We start from the raw sequence: 12,879 nt of genomic DNA, 5'->3' as shown, positions 1-12,879 counted from the left end.
AACTCCACAAGATGTTGGTTAATGGAGAAAAATAACCTTGGGAGAAATCAGGCTCACTGTGGGGGCCAGTTCCTCTCTGGCTAAACAACATGAATATAATGCCAATATTAGTTATTTGTGTGCAGTGCAAGTCATGGTTAAATTTGTAAATTAAGTAAGCATTAAGTTCCAGTGTTTTAATAATAAAAAGCAAATATATTTTATGATCTTTAAGATTAATGACTAATGTCTTTGAAGTCCATCCTGGATTAACTGCAGAAGTTCACATAGATGCATTGTCCTTTGTTAGTTAGCTGATGAAGGCTTTTGTTGGCAATTAAATGATAGTCTATGTATTCCATTTCAAGAGTGTAGTCCATCAATAGACAAAGGTGATGCAGGCAGAGATAAATGATGAGGTGCATCGCAGTTCAACCTGCAGGTCATTTCGGTGAGGTTCGGTGGGGTCCATCCTATGTCCAAAGTCCAGGCAGTGGCATATGAAGTATCCGATGTCTTACAGTTGGAGTTGGCATCAGTTCATCCTCTGAAGTCAAAAACTGAAGTGATGTCTGGCTAGCACCGGCTGTAGTTTGTCGTCATCTCTCAGGGACACGTAGCAGTGGAGTCCAACACCAAGCAGGAACGAAGGTGGATCTGGCAGGCTCTGTTATCCTCGGGATATGAAACATGGAAACAAATAGAATAATATTAGCGTAGATGCCATTCAGTTTTATGCAGAGTTATAGATCATGATGGATGTTTCTGGTTCCTAACTAAAGCAGCCTAACTGTGAGTTGATGGATAAATTAGGTGTATGCCTGGCTAAATAGATGAGTCTTTAGTCTAGACTTAAACTGAGTGAGTGTGTCTGCATCCCGAACAGTGTTAGGAAGACTATTCCATAGTTTAGGAGCCTAATATGAAAAGGATCTACCTCCTTTTCAGGATTTTGATATTCTTGTAATTATTAACAAGCTAGAATTTTGTGATCATAATGAACGTGACGGAATATAGCGTGTCAGAAGGTCATTTAAGTACTGTGGAGCTAGACCATTCAAAGCTTTGTATGTAGTTAACAGAATTTTAAAATTAATACAAAATTTAACAGGTAGCCAATGTAACAACGATAAAATTGGGCTAATATGATCATATTTCTTGGTTCTAGTCAGCACTCTGGCAGCTGCATTTTGAACCCACTGAAGGTTATTTATTGGAGTTGCTGGACATCCTCCCAGTAATGCATTACAATAATCTTGTTTTAAGGTCATGAATGCATGAATTAAAGTTTTGGCATCAGCAACAGAAAGCACGTGTCGTAATTTAGCAATATTTCTCAGGTGGAAGAATGCTGTCCTACAAACATTGGAAATTTGATTTTCAAAGGACAGATTGGTATCAAATATAACACCTAAGTTCTTTGCAGAAGAAGACGATGTAACAGTACATCCATCGAGAGTCAAATTCTATTTTAGTGGCTTATTTTTAGAGGTTTTTGATCCAATTATTAGTACCTCTGTTTTGTCGGAATTGAGTAGAAGGAAATTTATGGCCATCCAATCTTTGATTTCATTGATAAACTAATTTGGAGAATTGTGAATTTTCATTGGGTTTAGAAGAAATATAAAGTTGGGTATCGCTGGCATAACAGTGGAAACTTATTCCATGATTCCTGATAATATCCTCCATGGGAAGCATGTATAAGGAGAAAAGCAGAGGTCCCAAAACTGATCCCTGTGGCACTCCATACTAAACTTTTGTTTGATTTGACAATTCCTTGTTTACACATACAAAGTGGTAGCAGTCTGATGAATAGGACCTAAACCATGCTAATGCAAGTCTACTAATGCAAACATAATTCTCCAGCCTATTCAAGAGAATGTTGTGATCTATCATGTCGAAGGCAGCACTAAGATCTAAAAGCACTAGAAGAGAAATGCAGCTGCAATCAGATGATAAGAGCAAGTCATTTGAAACTCTGATAAGTGCAGTCTCTGTACAGTTATGGGGCCTAAATCCTGACTGAAATTGTTCATATATTCCATTTCTCTGTAGAAATGAACATAGTTGGGAGGACACTGCCTTTTCTAGTATTTTCGACATAAATGGTAGATTTGAAATCGGTCTGTAATTAGCCAATTCTCTAGGATCAAGCTGTGGCTTCTTAATAAGCGGTTTGATAACTGCCATTTTAAAGTTTCTTGGGACATGTCCTAAGGATAACAAGGAGTTAATAATATTAAGAAGAGGTTCTGAGATTACTGGGAATACTTCTTTTAAGAGCTTAGTTGGTATTGGATCTAACATACATGTAGTGGCTTTTGATTTTTTGATAAGTTTTGTTAGCTCTTCATGACTTATGACAGCGAAGGAAGTTGCTTGTGAGCAAAATTATGCGACACTGTTTTCTGAGGTGCTGTGACAGTTAATTGCATAGTTCCAATTTTATTTCTGATTATTTCAATTTTATCAGTAAAGAAATTTATGAAGTCATTACTATTGTGCTGCGACAGAATATCTGGTTCAGTCGATGCTTTATTCCTAAACAATTTAGCCACAGTACTGAATAAACACCTAGGATTGTTGTGATAATTTTCTGTGAGTTTGTTAAAATATGTTGACCTGGCAGCTTTTAGTGCCTGTCTGTAGCTACAGAAACTATCCTTCCATGCACCACGAAATACCTCTAATTTTGTATTCTTCCACTTGCGCTCCATTTTCCAAGCTGCTCTCTTGAGAGCATGAGTGTGATCATTGTACCATGGTGCAATGCTTTTTTCTTTAATTTTCTTTAATGGAAGGGGGGCGACACTATCAAGAGTGCTAGAGAAGACTGTATTTATATTTTCATCAAGTTCTTCTAGACTTTGTGGTTTACTGAGTATGTGAGACAATTCTGGAAGATTATTATTTAAGCTATATTTAGTGGTTGAAAGAATAGTTCTACCTGAATGATAGCATGGTGTAGATTGAGTGACATTAGCTGATTACAACAAATGAGGTAATGAGACGAGGTAATGATCTGAGATGTCATCGCTCTGCGGTAGAATTTCTATAGTACCAACATCAACTCCATTTGACAGAATTAAATCTAGCGTATGATTATGGTGATGAGTTGGTCCTGTCACATTTTGTCTGACTCCAAGAGAGATGAGAATATCAATAAATGCTAATCCCAATGTGTCATTTTCATTATCTATGTGAATGTGGAAGTCACCAACAATTATAGCTCCATGTACATTAACTACTAGATCAGATAGAAAATTTGCATATTCACCAAGGAAACCAGAGTAAGGCTCGGGTGATCTATATACTGGAGCAATTTTTTTATTTTATTTTTTTTATCCCGTTTTCTCCCTAATTTGGAATGCCCAATTCCCAATGCGCTCTAAATCCTCATGGTAGCGTAGTGACTCACCTCAATCCGGGTGGCGGAGGACGAATCTCAGCTGCCTCCGCATCTGAGACCGTCAATCCGCACATCTTATCATGTGGCTTGTTGAGCACGCCGAGGCTCAAGTTTATAACAATAATTTGAAGGAGTAGATTCATTTAAACTAATATATTCATCCGGGTAAAGCAAAGTTTCAGTCAAACAGAGCGCATCCAAACTATGATCTGTAATAATTTAATTTACAATTAGTGCTTTGGTAGAAAGAGATCTAATGTTTAGTAGCCCTACCTTTATATGATGTTTATCTTAAATTATTTTATTTTTTTCTCAAGCTCAGAATCAGAATCAGAATCAGCTTTATTACCAAGTATGCTTACACATACAAGGAATTTGTCTTGGTGACAGGAGCTTCCAGTGTACAACAATACAAAAACAATACAAAAACAGCAGCAAGACATAGATAATAATAAAAAAATAAAAAATAGCTATACACATACTTACATACAAACACAGACACACACACATACATACATACACACATACACATACGTAGTGCAATCTAATACAAATCTGTTATCTGTTATGTACAGTGTATTTATCTTTTTTTTTTTTCAGAGGAATGAAATGGCAGAAGAGGTTGGATGTGTTGGATAAATATAAAAAAGACTAAACTGTGTATTGCACATAGTTAGCAGTCCAAACTGTCCTTTGTAGTCTTCTGATGTCTGATTTCGTAGCTGAACCAAACCAGACAGTTACTGAAGTGCAGAGGACAGACTCAATGACTGCTGAGTAGAACTGTATCAGCAGCGCCTGTGGCAGGTTGAACTTCCTCAACTGGCGAAGGAAGTACAACCTCTGCTGGGCCTTTTTCACAATGGAGTCAATGTGTGTCTCCCACTTCAGGTCCTGTGAGATGGTAGTGCCCAGGAACCTGAATGACTCCACTGCTGCCACAGTGCTGCTTAGAATGATGAGGGGGGTCAGTGTTGGGGTGCTCACAATCGTCTCCACCGTTTTGAGCGTGTTCAGTTCCAGGTTGTTTTGACTGCACCAGACAGCCAGCTGTTCAACTTCCCTTCTGTATGCAGACTCATCGTCATCCTGGATGAGGCCAATGACAGTAGTGTCATCTGCAAACTTCAGGAGCTTGACAGAGGGATCCTTGGTGGTGCAGTCATTTTTATACAGGGAGAAGTGTAGTGGGGAGAGCACATATCCCTGGGGGGCACCTGTGCTGATTGTACAGGTGCTGGAAGTGAATTTCCCCTGTCTCACTAGTTGCTGCCTGTCCGTCAGAAAGCTGGTAATCCACTGACAGATAGACATGGGACCAGGGATTTGGTGTAGTTAATCCGGAGAATAGCTGGGATGATGGTGTTGAAAGCCGAACTGAAGTCCACAAAAAGGATCCTTGCATATGTCCCTGGTCTGTCCAGATGTTGCAGGATATGATGCAATCCCATGTTGACTGCATCATCCACAGACCTGTTTGCTCGATAAGCAAATTGAAGGGGATCTAAAAAGGGTCCAGTGATGTTCTTCAGGTGGGTCAACACCAGTCTCTCAAATGATTTCATGACCACAGACGTCAGGGTGACAGGTCTGTAGTCAATAAGTCCTGTGATTTTTGGTTTATTTGGGACAGGAATAATGATTGAGCGTTTGAAGCCGCATGGGACTTCACACTGCTCCAGTGATCTCTTGAAAATCTATGTGAAGATAGGGGCCAGTTGGTTAGCACAGGATCGAAGACACGCTGGTGAGACGCCATCTGGGCCTGAAGCTTTCCTCGTCTTTTGTTTCCGAAAGACGCGGCTCACATCATCTTCACAGATCTTAAGTGCAGGTTGAGTAGCAGGAGGGGGGAGGAGGGGGTTGCAGGAGGTGATGGTGTTTGTGTGAAGTGAAGATCAGATTGGGTGTGGGGTGTGAGATTGGGCCTTTCAAATCTGCAGTAGAACACATTCAGGTTGTCAGCCAGTTGTTGGTCCACCACAGGGTTGGGGGTAGGAGTCCTGTAATTTGTGAGTTGTTTCATGCCACTCCACACTGATGCAGGGTCGTTAGCTGAAAACTTGGTTTTCAGCTTCTCAGAGTATCTTTTTTTAGTCACTCTGATTTCCTTATTCAGTGTGTTCCTGGCCTGATTGTACAAGACTTTATCCCCACCTCTGTAAGCATCCTCTTTGGCCCGACGAAGCTGCCTGAGTTCTGCTGTAAACCACGGTTTGTCGTTGTTGAACTTTAAATAAGTCCTAGTAGGAATACACATATCCTCACAGAAACCGATATATGATGTAACAGTATCTGTGAGCTCGTCCAGGTCTGTGGCTGCAGCCACAAAAACACTCCAATCCGTGCAATCGAAGCAGGCTTGTAGTTCCAGCTCTACTTCATTGGTCCATCTCTTTACAGTCCTTACTACTGGCTTGGTTGATTTTAATTTCTGCCTGTAGGTTGGAAGAAGATGAACCAGACAGTGATCAGAGAGTTCCAAAGCTGCTCCAGGGACAGAGCGATATGCATCCTTTATTGTTGTGTAGCAATGATCCAGTATGTTCCTGTCACTGGTGGGGCATGTAATGTGCTGTTTGTATTTGGGCAGGTCACGTGTGAGATTTGCTTTGTTAAAATCCCCAATAATAATAATAACTGAGTCCGGGTATTGTTTTTCCATGTCTGTGATTTGATCAGCCAGATGTTGCAGTGCCGCATTCAAACACGCATTTGGCACGATATACACACACCAGAATAAACGAGGAAAACTCCTGCAGCGAGTAGAAAGGCTTACAGTTAATAAAGAGCACTTCCAAATTAGGACAGCACATCCTCTTTAACGTTGTTACATCTGTACACCAACTTCATTGATGTAAAAGCATGTTTTTCCCGTTATCTCCGTGATGCGATCCGCTCTGAACAGCTGAAAGCCCGGCAGATGTAATGTGCTGTCCGGAATGGCTTCACTCAGCCAGGTTTCTGTGAAGCACAAGGCAGCAGAGGTTGAAAAGTACTTGTTTGTGCAGGTGAGGAGATGTAGTTCATCTGTTTTGTTAGGAAGAGAGTGGAGATTCGCAAGATGAATGTTCGGCAGCGCTGTTCGAAAGACGAGAGTTTGACCAGCGCATTGGCTCATCTCCCTCACCTGTGTCTCATAGCGCGTTTAAACAACACAGCTGCGCCTCTGAATAAAATGTCCAGCAAAACGTCTGAATATTCAAAAACCGGGAAAAGACTGTCTGGTATAAGCTGTCGAATGTTCAACAGTTCGTCTCTGGTAAAACTGACTGGAAAAAAGATTACTAAACACAGGAAAAACAAACAAAAATAACAAAACAATAGAAGTGCTCCACACCGAGGCGGCCATCTGTGGCACCATCATGATGTAAGTTTGACCTTAATCAAATTTTTTCTAAATAATTTTTAAGAGTTTTGTGTTTGGTAGTTCGGGGAACAGACACAGTCTCTATATGATATCTAGGTGATACAGTCTCTATGTGTTGTAGTTTATGTGACCTGTGTGACGTCTCAAGGCAGCTAGCAGACATTTTGATTAACCAGTTTGTCTACTTCCTGACCTAGGCCCCAGTTAGTCAAATACTATCATTATTAAGACTATGAGCCAAATTACAAGAGAGGAGAGTAGCACCTTCCCTTGAGGGATGGAGTCTGTCTCTCTTTAGCAGGTCAGGTCTACCCCAAAAACTCTTCCAATTGTCTATAAATCCTATGCTATTCTCCAGACACCGCTCAGACATCCAGCCATTCAGTGACACTAATCTATTCTAAAACTCATCACCACAACGATAAGGGATTTTAATAGTAATTCTGACTTTTTAAATGAATAGTACTTCTGACTTTTTAAAATGATATATCTTACATTGATGTACATGATGTCATCATGGGATGACTACTCCAGTCATATCAGTGACCTAGAAAAGTGGATGTCTGTGGATGTTTGATGGACAAGTCTAATTTATCTTAGATGCTGACGAAAGAGACTACAATAACTACTCAATGACCACAACAGAAATCCCAGGAAAATGTGACAAATGTGACAAAAATATGAACAATACTAAAATAAAAATGTATACAAGCAACATTTGTTGATTGGAGAACCTAAACTTAATTTAAACTGGTGTGTTTCCATCCATTCAGGTCTACAGGGTTAAAAGAACATCCACTGCATTCAGATGCATATCGCTCTTTCCCTAGAGCAGCTTTGGGACTCTCTGATCATTGTCTGGTTCATCTTCTTCCAGCCTACAGGCAGAAACTAAAATCTGTTAAACCTGTAGTAAAGACTGTAAAGCAATGGACCAATGAAGCAGAGCTGGAACTACAAGCCTGCTTTGACTGCAATGATTGGAGTGTTTTTGAGACTGCAGACACCAATCTGGACGAGCTCACAGATACTGTAACATCATATATCAGTTTCTGTGAGGATATGTGCATTCCTACTAGGACTTATTTAACATAAAACAACAAACCGTGGTTTACAGCAGAACTCAGGCAGCTCCATCAGGCCAAAGAGGATGCTTACAGAGGTGGGGATAAAGTCTTGTACAATCAGGCCAGGAACACACTGAATAAGGAAATCAGAGTGGCTAAAAGAAACTATTATGATAAATTGAAAACCAAGTTTTCAGCTAATGACCCTGCATCAGTGTGGAGTGGCCTGAAACAACTTACTAACTACAGGACTCCTGCCCCCAACACTGTAGGGAACCAACAACTGGCTGATGACTTGAATGTGTTCTACTGTAGATTTGAAAGGACCAGTCTCACACCCCACACCCGCTCTGACCTTCACTTCACACAAACATCAACACCGCCTGCAACCCCCCTCCTCCCCCCTCCTGTTACTCAACCTGCACTTAAGATCTGTGAAGAAGAGATGTGCAGGAAAGCACAGGGCCCAGACGGTGTTTCAGCCGCTTGTCTAAAATCCTGTGCTAACCAGCTGGCCCCCATCTTCACACTGATCTTCAATAGATCACTGGAGCAGTGTGAAGTCCCATGCTGCTTCAAATGCTCAATCATCATTCCTGTCCCAAAGAAACCCAAAATCACAGGACTTAATGACTACAGACCCATCGCCCTGATGTCTGTGGTCATGAAATCATTTGAGAGACTGGTGTTGGCCCACCTGAACGACATCACTGGACCCTTTCTAGATCCCCATCAATTTGCTTATCGAGCAAACAGGTCTGTGGATGATGCAGTCAACATGGGATTGCATCATATCCTGAAACAGACCAGGGACATATGCAAGGATCCTTTTTGTGGAATTCAGTTTGGCTTTCAACACCATCATCCCAGCTATTCTCCAGACTAAACTACACCAACTCTCTGTTCCCGTGTCTATCTGTCAGTGTATTACCAGCTTTCTGACGGACAGCCAGCAGATAGTGAGACAGGGAAAATTCACTTCCAGCTTCTGTACAGTCAGCAGAGGTGCCCCCCAGGGATGTGTGCACTCCCCACTACACTTCTCCCTGTATACAAATGACTGCACCACCAAGGACCCATCTGTCAAGCTCCTGAAGTTTGCAGACGACACTACTGTCATTGGCCTCATCCAGGATGACGATGAGTCTGCATACAGAAGGGAAATTGAACAACTGGCCTTCTGGTGCAGTCAAAACAACCTGGAGCTGAACACACTCAAAACGGTGGAGATGGTTGTGGACTTTAGGAGGAACACCCCAACACTGACCCCCCTCACCATTCTAAACAGCACTGTGGCAGCAGTGGAGTCATTCAGGTTCCTGGGCACTACCATCTCACAGGACCTGAAGTGGGAGACTCACATTGACATTGTGAAAAAGGCCCAGCAGAGGTTGTACTTCCTTTGTCAGTTGAGGAAGTTCAACCTGCCAAAGGCGCTGCTGATCCAGTTCTACTCAGCAGTCATTGAGTCTGTCCTCTGCACTTCAGTAACTGTCTGGTTTGGTTCAGCTACGAAATCAGACATCAGAAGACTACAAAGGACAGTTTGGACTGCTAACTATGTGCAATACACAGTTTAGTCTTTTTTATATTTATCCAACACATCCAACCTCTTCTGCCATTTCATTCCTCTGAAAAAAAAAAGATAAATACACTGTACATAACAGATAACAGATTTGTATTAGATTGCACTACGTATGTGTATGTGTGTATGTATGTATGTGTGTGTGTCTGTGTTTGTATGTAAGTATGTGTATAGCTATTTTATATTTTTTTATTTTTATCAAAGGACAGTTCGGAATGCTGAGAGGATTATTGGTTGCCCCCTGCCCTCCCTTCAAGAACTGTACACTTCCAGAGTGAGGAAAAATGCTGGAAAAATCACTCTGGACCCCACTCACCCTGCCCACTACCTTTTTTAACTGTTGCCTTCTGGCTGACACTTCAGAGCTCTGAGCACCAGAACCATCAGGCACAGTAACAGTCTTATTGTGTATTCTATATATACTTTATTTTATATTCAATTTTTATTATTATTACATTTTTATTTATTTTTTTATTATTATTTTTTTATTATTATTATCTATGTCTTGTTGCTGTTTTTGTATTGTTTTTGTATTGTTGTACACTGGAAGCTCCTGTCACCAAGACAAATTCCTTGTATGTGTAAGCATACTTTGCAATAAAGCGGATTCTGATTCTGATTTATGTTCTTTAACTCACCATTTTGAAATATTTATTGGGGTTTTGTTCATTTTTGTTATTTAATGTGTTTTAATGTGCAAATATTGATTATCCGTTTTGCGTATTGTATTTTATTCACTTTTTAACTCTTATTTTAAATCTCGTTCTTTATTTGAGTGATACTTTGTGTTTAAAAATGGGGAGGTGAGAGTTAATTTTATGTAAAAGAAATGCTACGTTTCAATTTGCAGTGGCAGTAAAATTGGGTACATATAGGCCTGCCACCCCTAGTGCTGCTAGACACGATGGCTCATTGATTGATTGTGTTTGGAACACATGGAGAAGCAAAGTTGTTTGCACTGCTTGAGTGCCTAGGACTCCAGCCTCCATTGTTGAACGAGGGGAGTTGGTACTGCTTTAGTACCCAGCAGTTCTAGTTTTTAGGCTGTTTTTAAATGACCTTGTTTTTATTTGCTCTTAACACTATTTATTTGAACATTTTGCACCTCCAACAAAATAAACATATTTTTGGAAAGCCATCCCTGCTTCCGGGTGTGATCTCTGCTTGTGACTGCCTTGGTCCCTATCACACTGAGCCACTTTTATTTGTGGAAATAAATTGGATACGTATCTGATTTTTTTATCAGTGTGCCTTCAGTGTGAACAGCCAGGTTTGATTTAATGTGATTTTTACATAAATCTGACTCAACATTCATAATTTGCATATGTTTATAGGCATGTTATGGTTTAAAACTTTTAATTGCGTGTCTTATCTTTTCAAGTTAACGCTATCAATTATTTTTTAAGGAAAGAAAATAAAATTATAGGCTTCAACGGTTGGGTTCAGCAATTCGTTTGGATTACACTTAGTAAAATGTGCGCATGAAAAGATACTGAGATAGATTTATAAGTGCTCTTCTCATGTCATTTGTGCATAAAACACAGTTTAAATATTTTTTAAACTGTTTTAAAACGCAAATGCGAAATCAATGGAAATCTAAAATAATTAGATAACTCTTCTTACCTTACATATATATATGCCATTTTATCTGCTGTCTTTTAATTTTTTGGTGTTTCGCTCATAAGTCATATTACACTCTTGAGCTTAGATGATCTCGATAATCAAATTCCAACATAAAGGTAAATGTAAAAAAAAAATTATCCATCAAGACGGTCTTTATCACTTGCTGACAAAATATTAGATATATAGCCATTAAGTGTTTCATCAACAAAAAAATGACTAATTACAATATTAATTGTAATTTAAATCATTATTCACTTTTAAATTATGAACATGCCAGGGTTTGTTATACACATGCTTGTCAGTTCAGGAGTGTCGGCTGTTCAGACCAGTATCTGATATGGGCTACATTTAAAATGTCATGTGAACAACCTTACAAAAAGAAAAAAAACGAAAAGCGGATTTGAGCAGAAAATCCGATTTGGGCCACTTTCAGCTGCGGTGTGAACGTAGCCAAAGTGGCCTGAACTTCTGTATTCCACAGAAGGAAGGAAGTCATTCAGGTTTGAATCAACATAAAGGTGTAAATGACAGAATTTCCATTTTTGGGTGAACTATCCATTTTTATAAATGTTTCATATATGCAGACGTTGTTATCCATGTAGTACAGTATCAAGCAATCGCACACAGAAACACACCTTTGTCTCCAAATGTTGGGCCCTGTGACGGCTGTCGTAGGCAGGCAAAAGCGTTGAGCTTGAGATGAACGGAGAGGGCCTGGACCAGACCTGCGGTCACTGTACTCTTCCCCTTATCCAGAAGAGTGGGAGTTATACTGAAAACAGACCCAAACGTAAATGTATTCACATCCTTAGGATTGTGTTGATACTTCAGGTCCTTAAATATTTATTTGTTTATTCATAACATTTCCAATAGTTAATTTAATGATAGGTTGTGTAAATAAGCAGAAACACTGAAACTGCAATTTTTCTGTGCAGATATAGACAATTCTATGAGGAATTGCATTGTTTGGCCATTTTATAGCAAAATCCAGGTTAAAATATAAAAACAGGAAAAACAACTATATACTGTATTTAAAACATATATAAGACTGTAAAGATCCATTTTTAGTAAAAATTCAAACTGATTCTAGGTATCGTAATGGACAACAGTAAAGGGGTGAATATTTGTATAGTTATGTCATCCTTTTTAAAACAATGAGAAATGTGTTAAAATGTGACTTAAACTTGAATGTCTAACTGATATGAAAGGGATTTTGTTGCGAATTCTCAATTTTAGTTTTCTGTCTTTTTGGAAACAATAAAACAGTGTAAATACAAAATTGAAGTGCATTGGTGAGAGAGATTGAAAAAGCCTCTGGGTTTACACTCTCTCTCTCTGACACATTTTGTCTCTAATGAATTTGTCACAATGAAATTACAATCCAATTATTATCTCATTATGCATCGCAAAATGTATTGTATCATGAGGTAGTTGCCAAAAACCATCCCTAGTACACAGTCTTTCCCACATCCAACTTCTCTCTTTTATTTTTCCCTCTGATCTCACTATTTTAGTCTCCTGACAACCCCATCAGCATCCTCCCTCTTTCCCCTCTCTGCACCTTTGTGCGGATCAGCTCTTTGGCAGCACAGTAAAGGCATGCCAGTGGCTGACAGAAATTGAGTGGGCTACGTGGGGAGGGTAGTGCTGCTTCACAGCGTCTGTAGGCAGAACAAAGAGCTGGACTTAAGGAAGGAGAGTTAGGGGAGAGGGGAAGGGGCCACTGATAAAGCCAGGGGTCTGTGCATTCCCCACACACTTGAAAGAGCCCCTGGGCCCCCGATCGGAGCTGATCAAGCCAAGCTTCACAAACTGGTGAGCTCGAGAGCCAATGGCAGATAAGATC

The 12,879-nt window shown here is 39.9% G+C and overlaps 1 protein-coding gene across 1 annotated transcript in view; it reads right to left on the bottom strand.

The window, feature by feature from the left end:
• The window catches only part of mthfd1l (methylenetetrahydrofolate dehydrogenase (NADP+ dependent) 1 like), a 79,914-nt gene that overhangs the window by 56,613 nt on the left and 10,422 nt on the right, over nt 1-12,879 (bottom strand). The window contains 1 exon segment of the mRNA XM_051654379.1: nt 11,669-11,805. Within this exon segment, the coding sequence (XP_051510339.1) occupies nt 11,669-11,805 (137 nt within the window).

Source organism: Myxocyprinus asiaticus, chromosome 25 (genome assembly GCF_019703515.2).
Source record: "Myxocyprinus asiaticus isolate MX2 ecotype Aquarium Trade chromosome 25, UBuf_Myxa_2, whole genome shotgun sequence".
In the NCBI taxonomy this organism is placed as follows: Eukaryota; Metazoa; Chordata; class Actinopteri; order Cypriniformes; family Catostomidae; genus Myxocyprinus; species Myxocyprinus asiaticus.
Note: the sequence above shows the minus strand (reverse complement) of the source record. Positions and strands in the feature narration are given on the sequence as shown.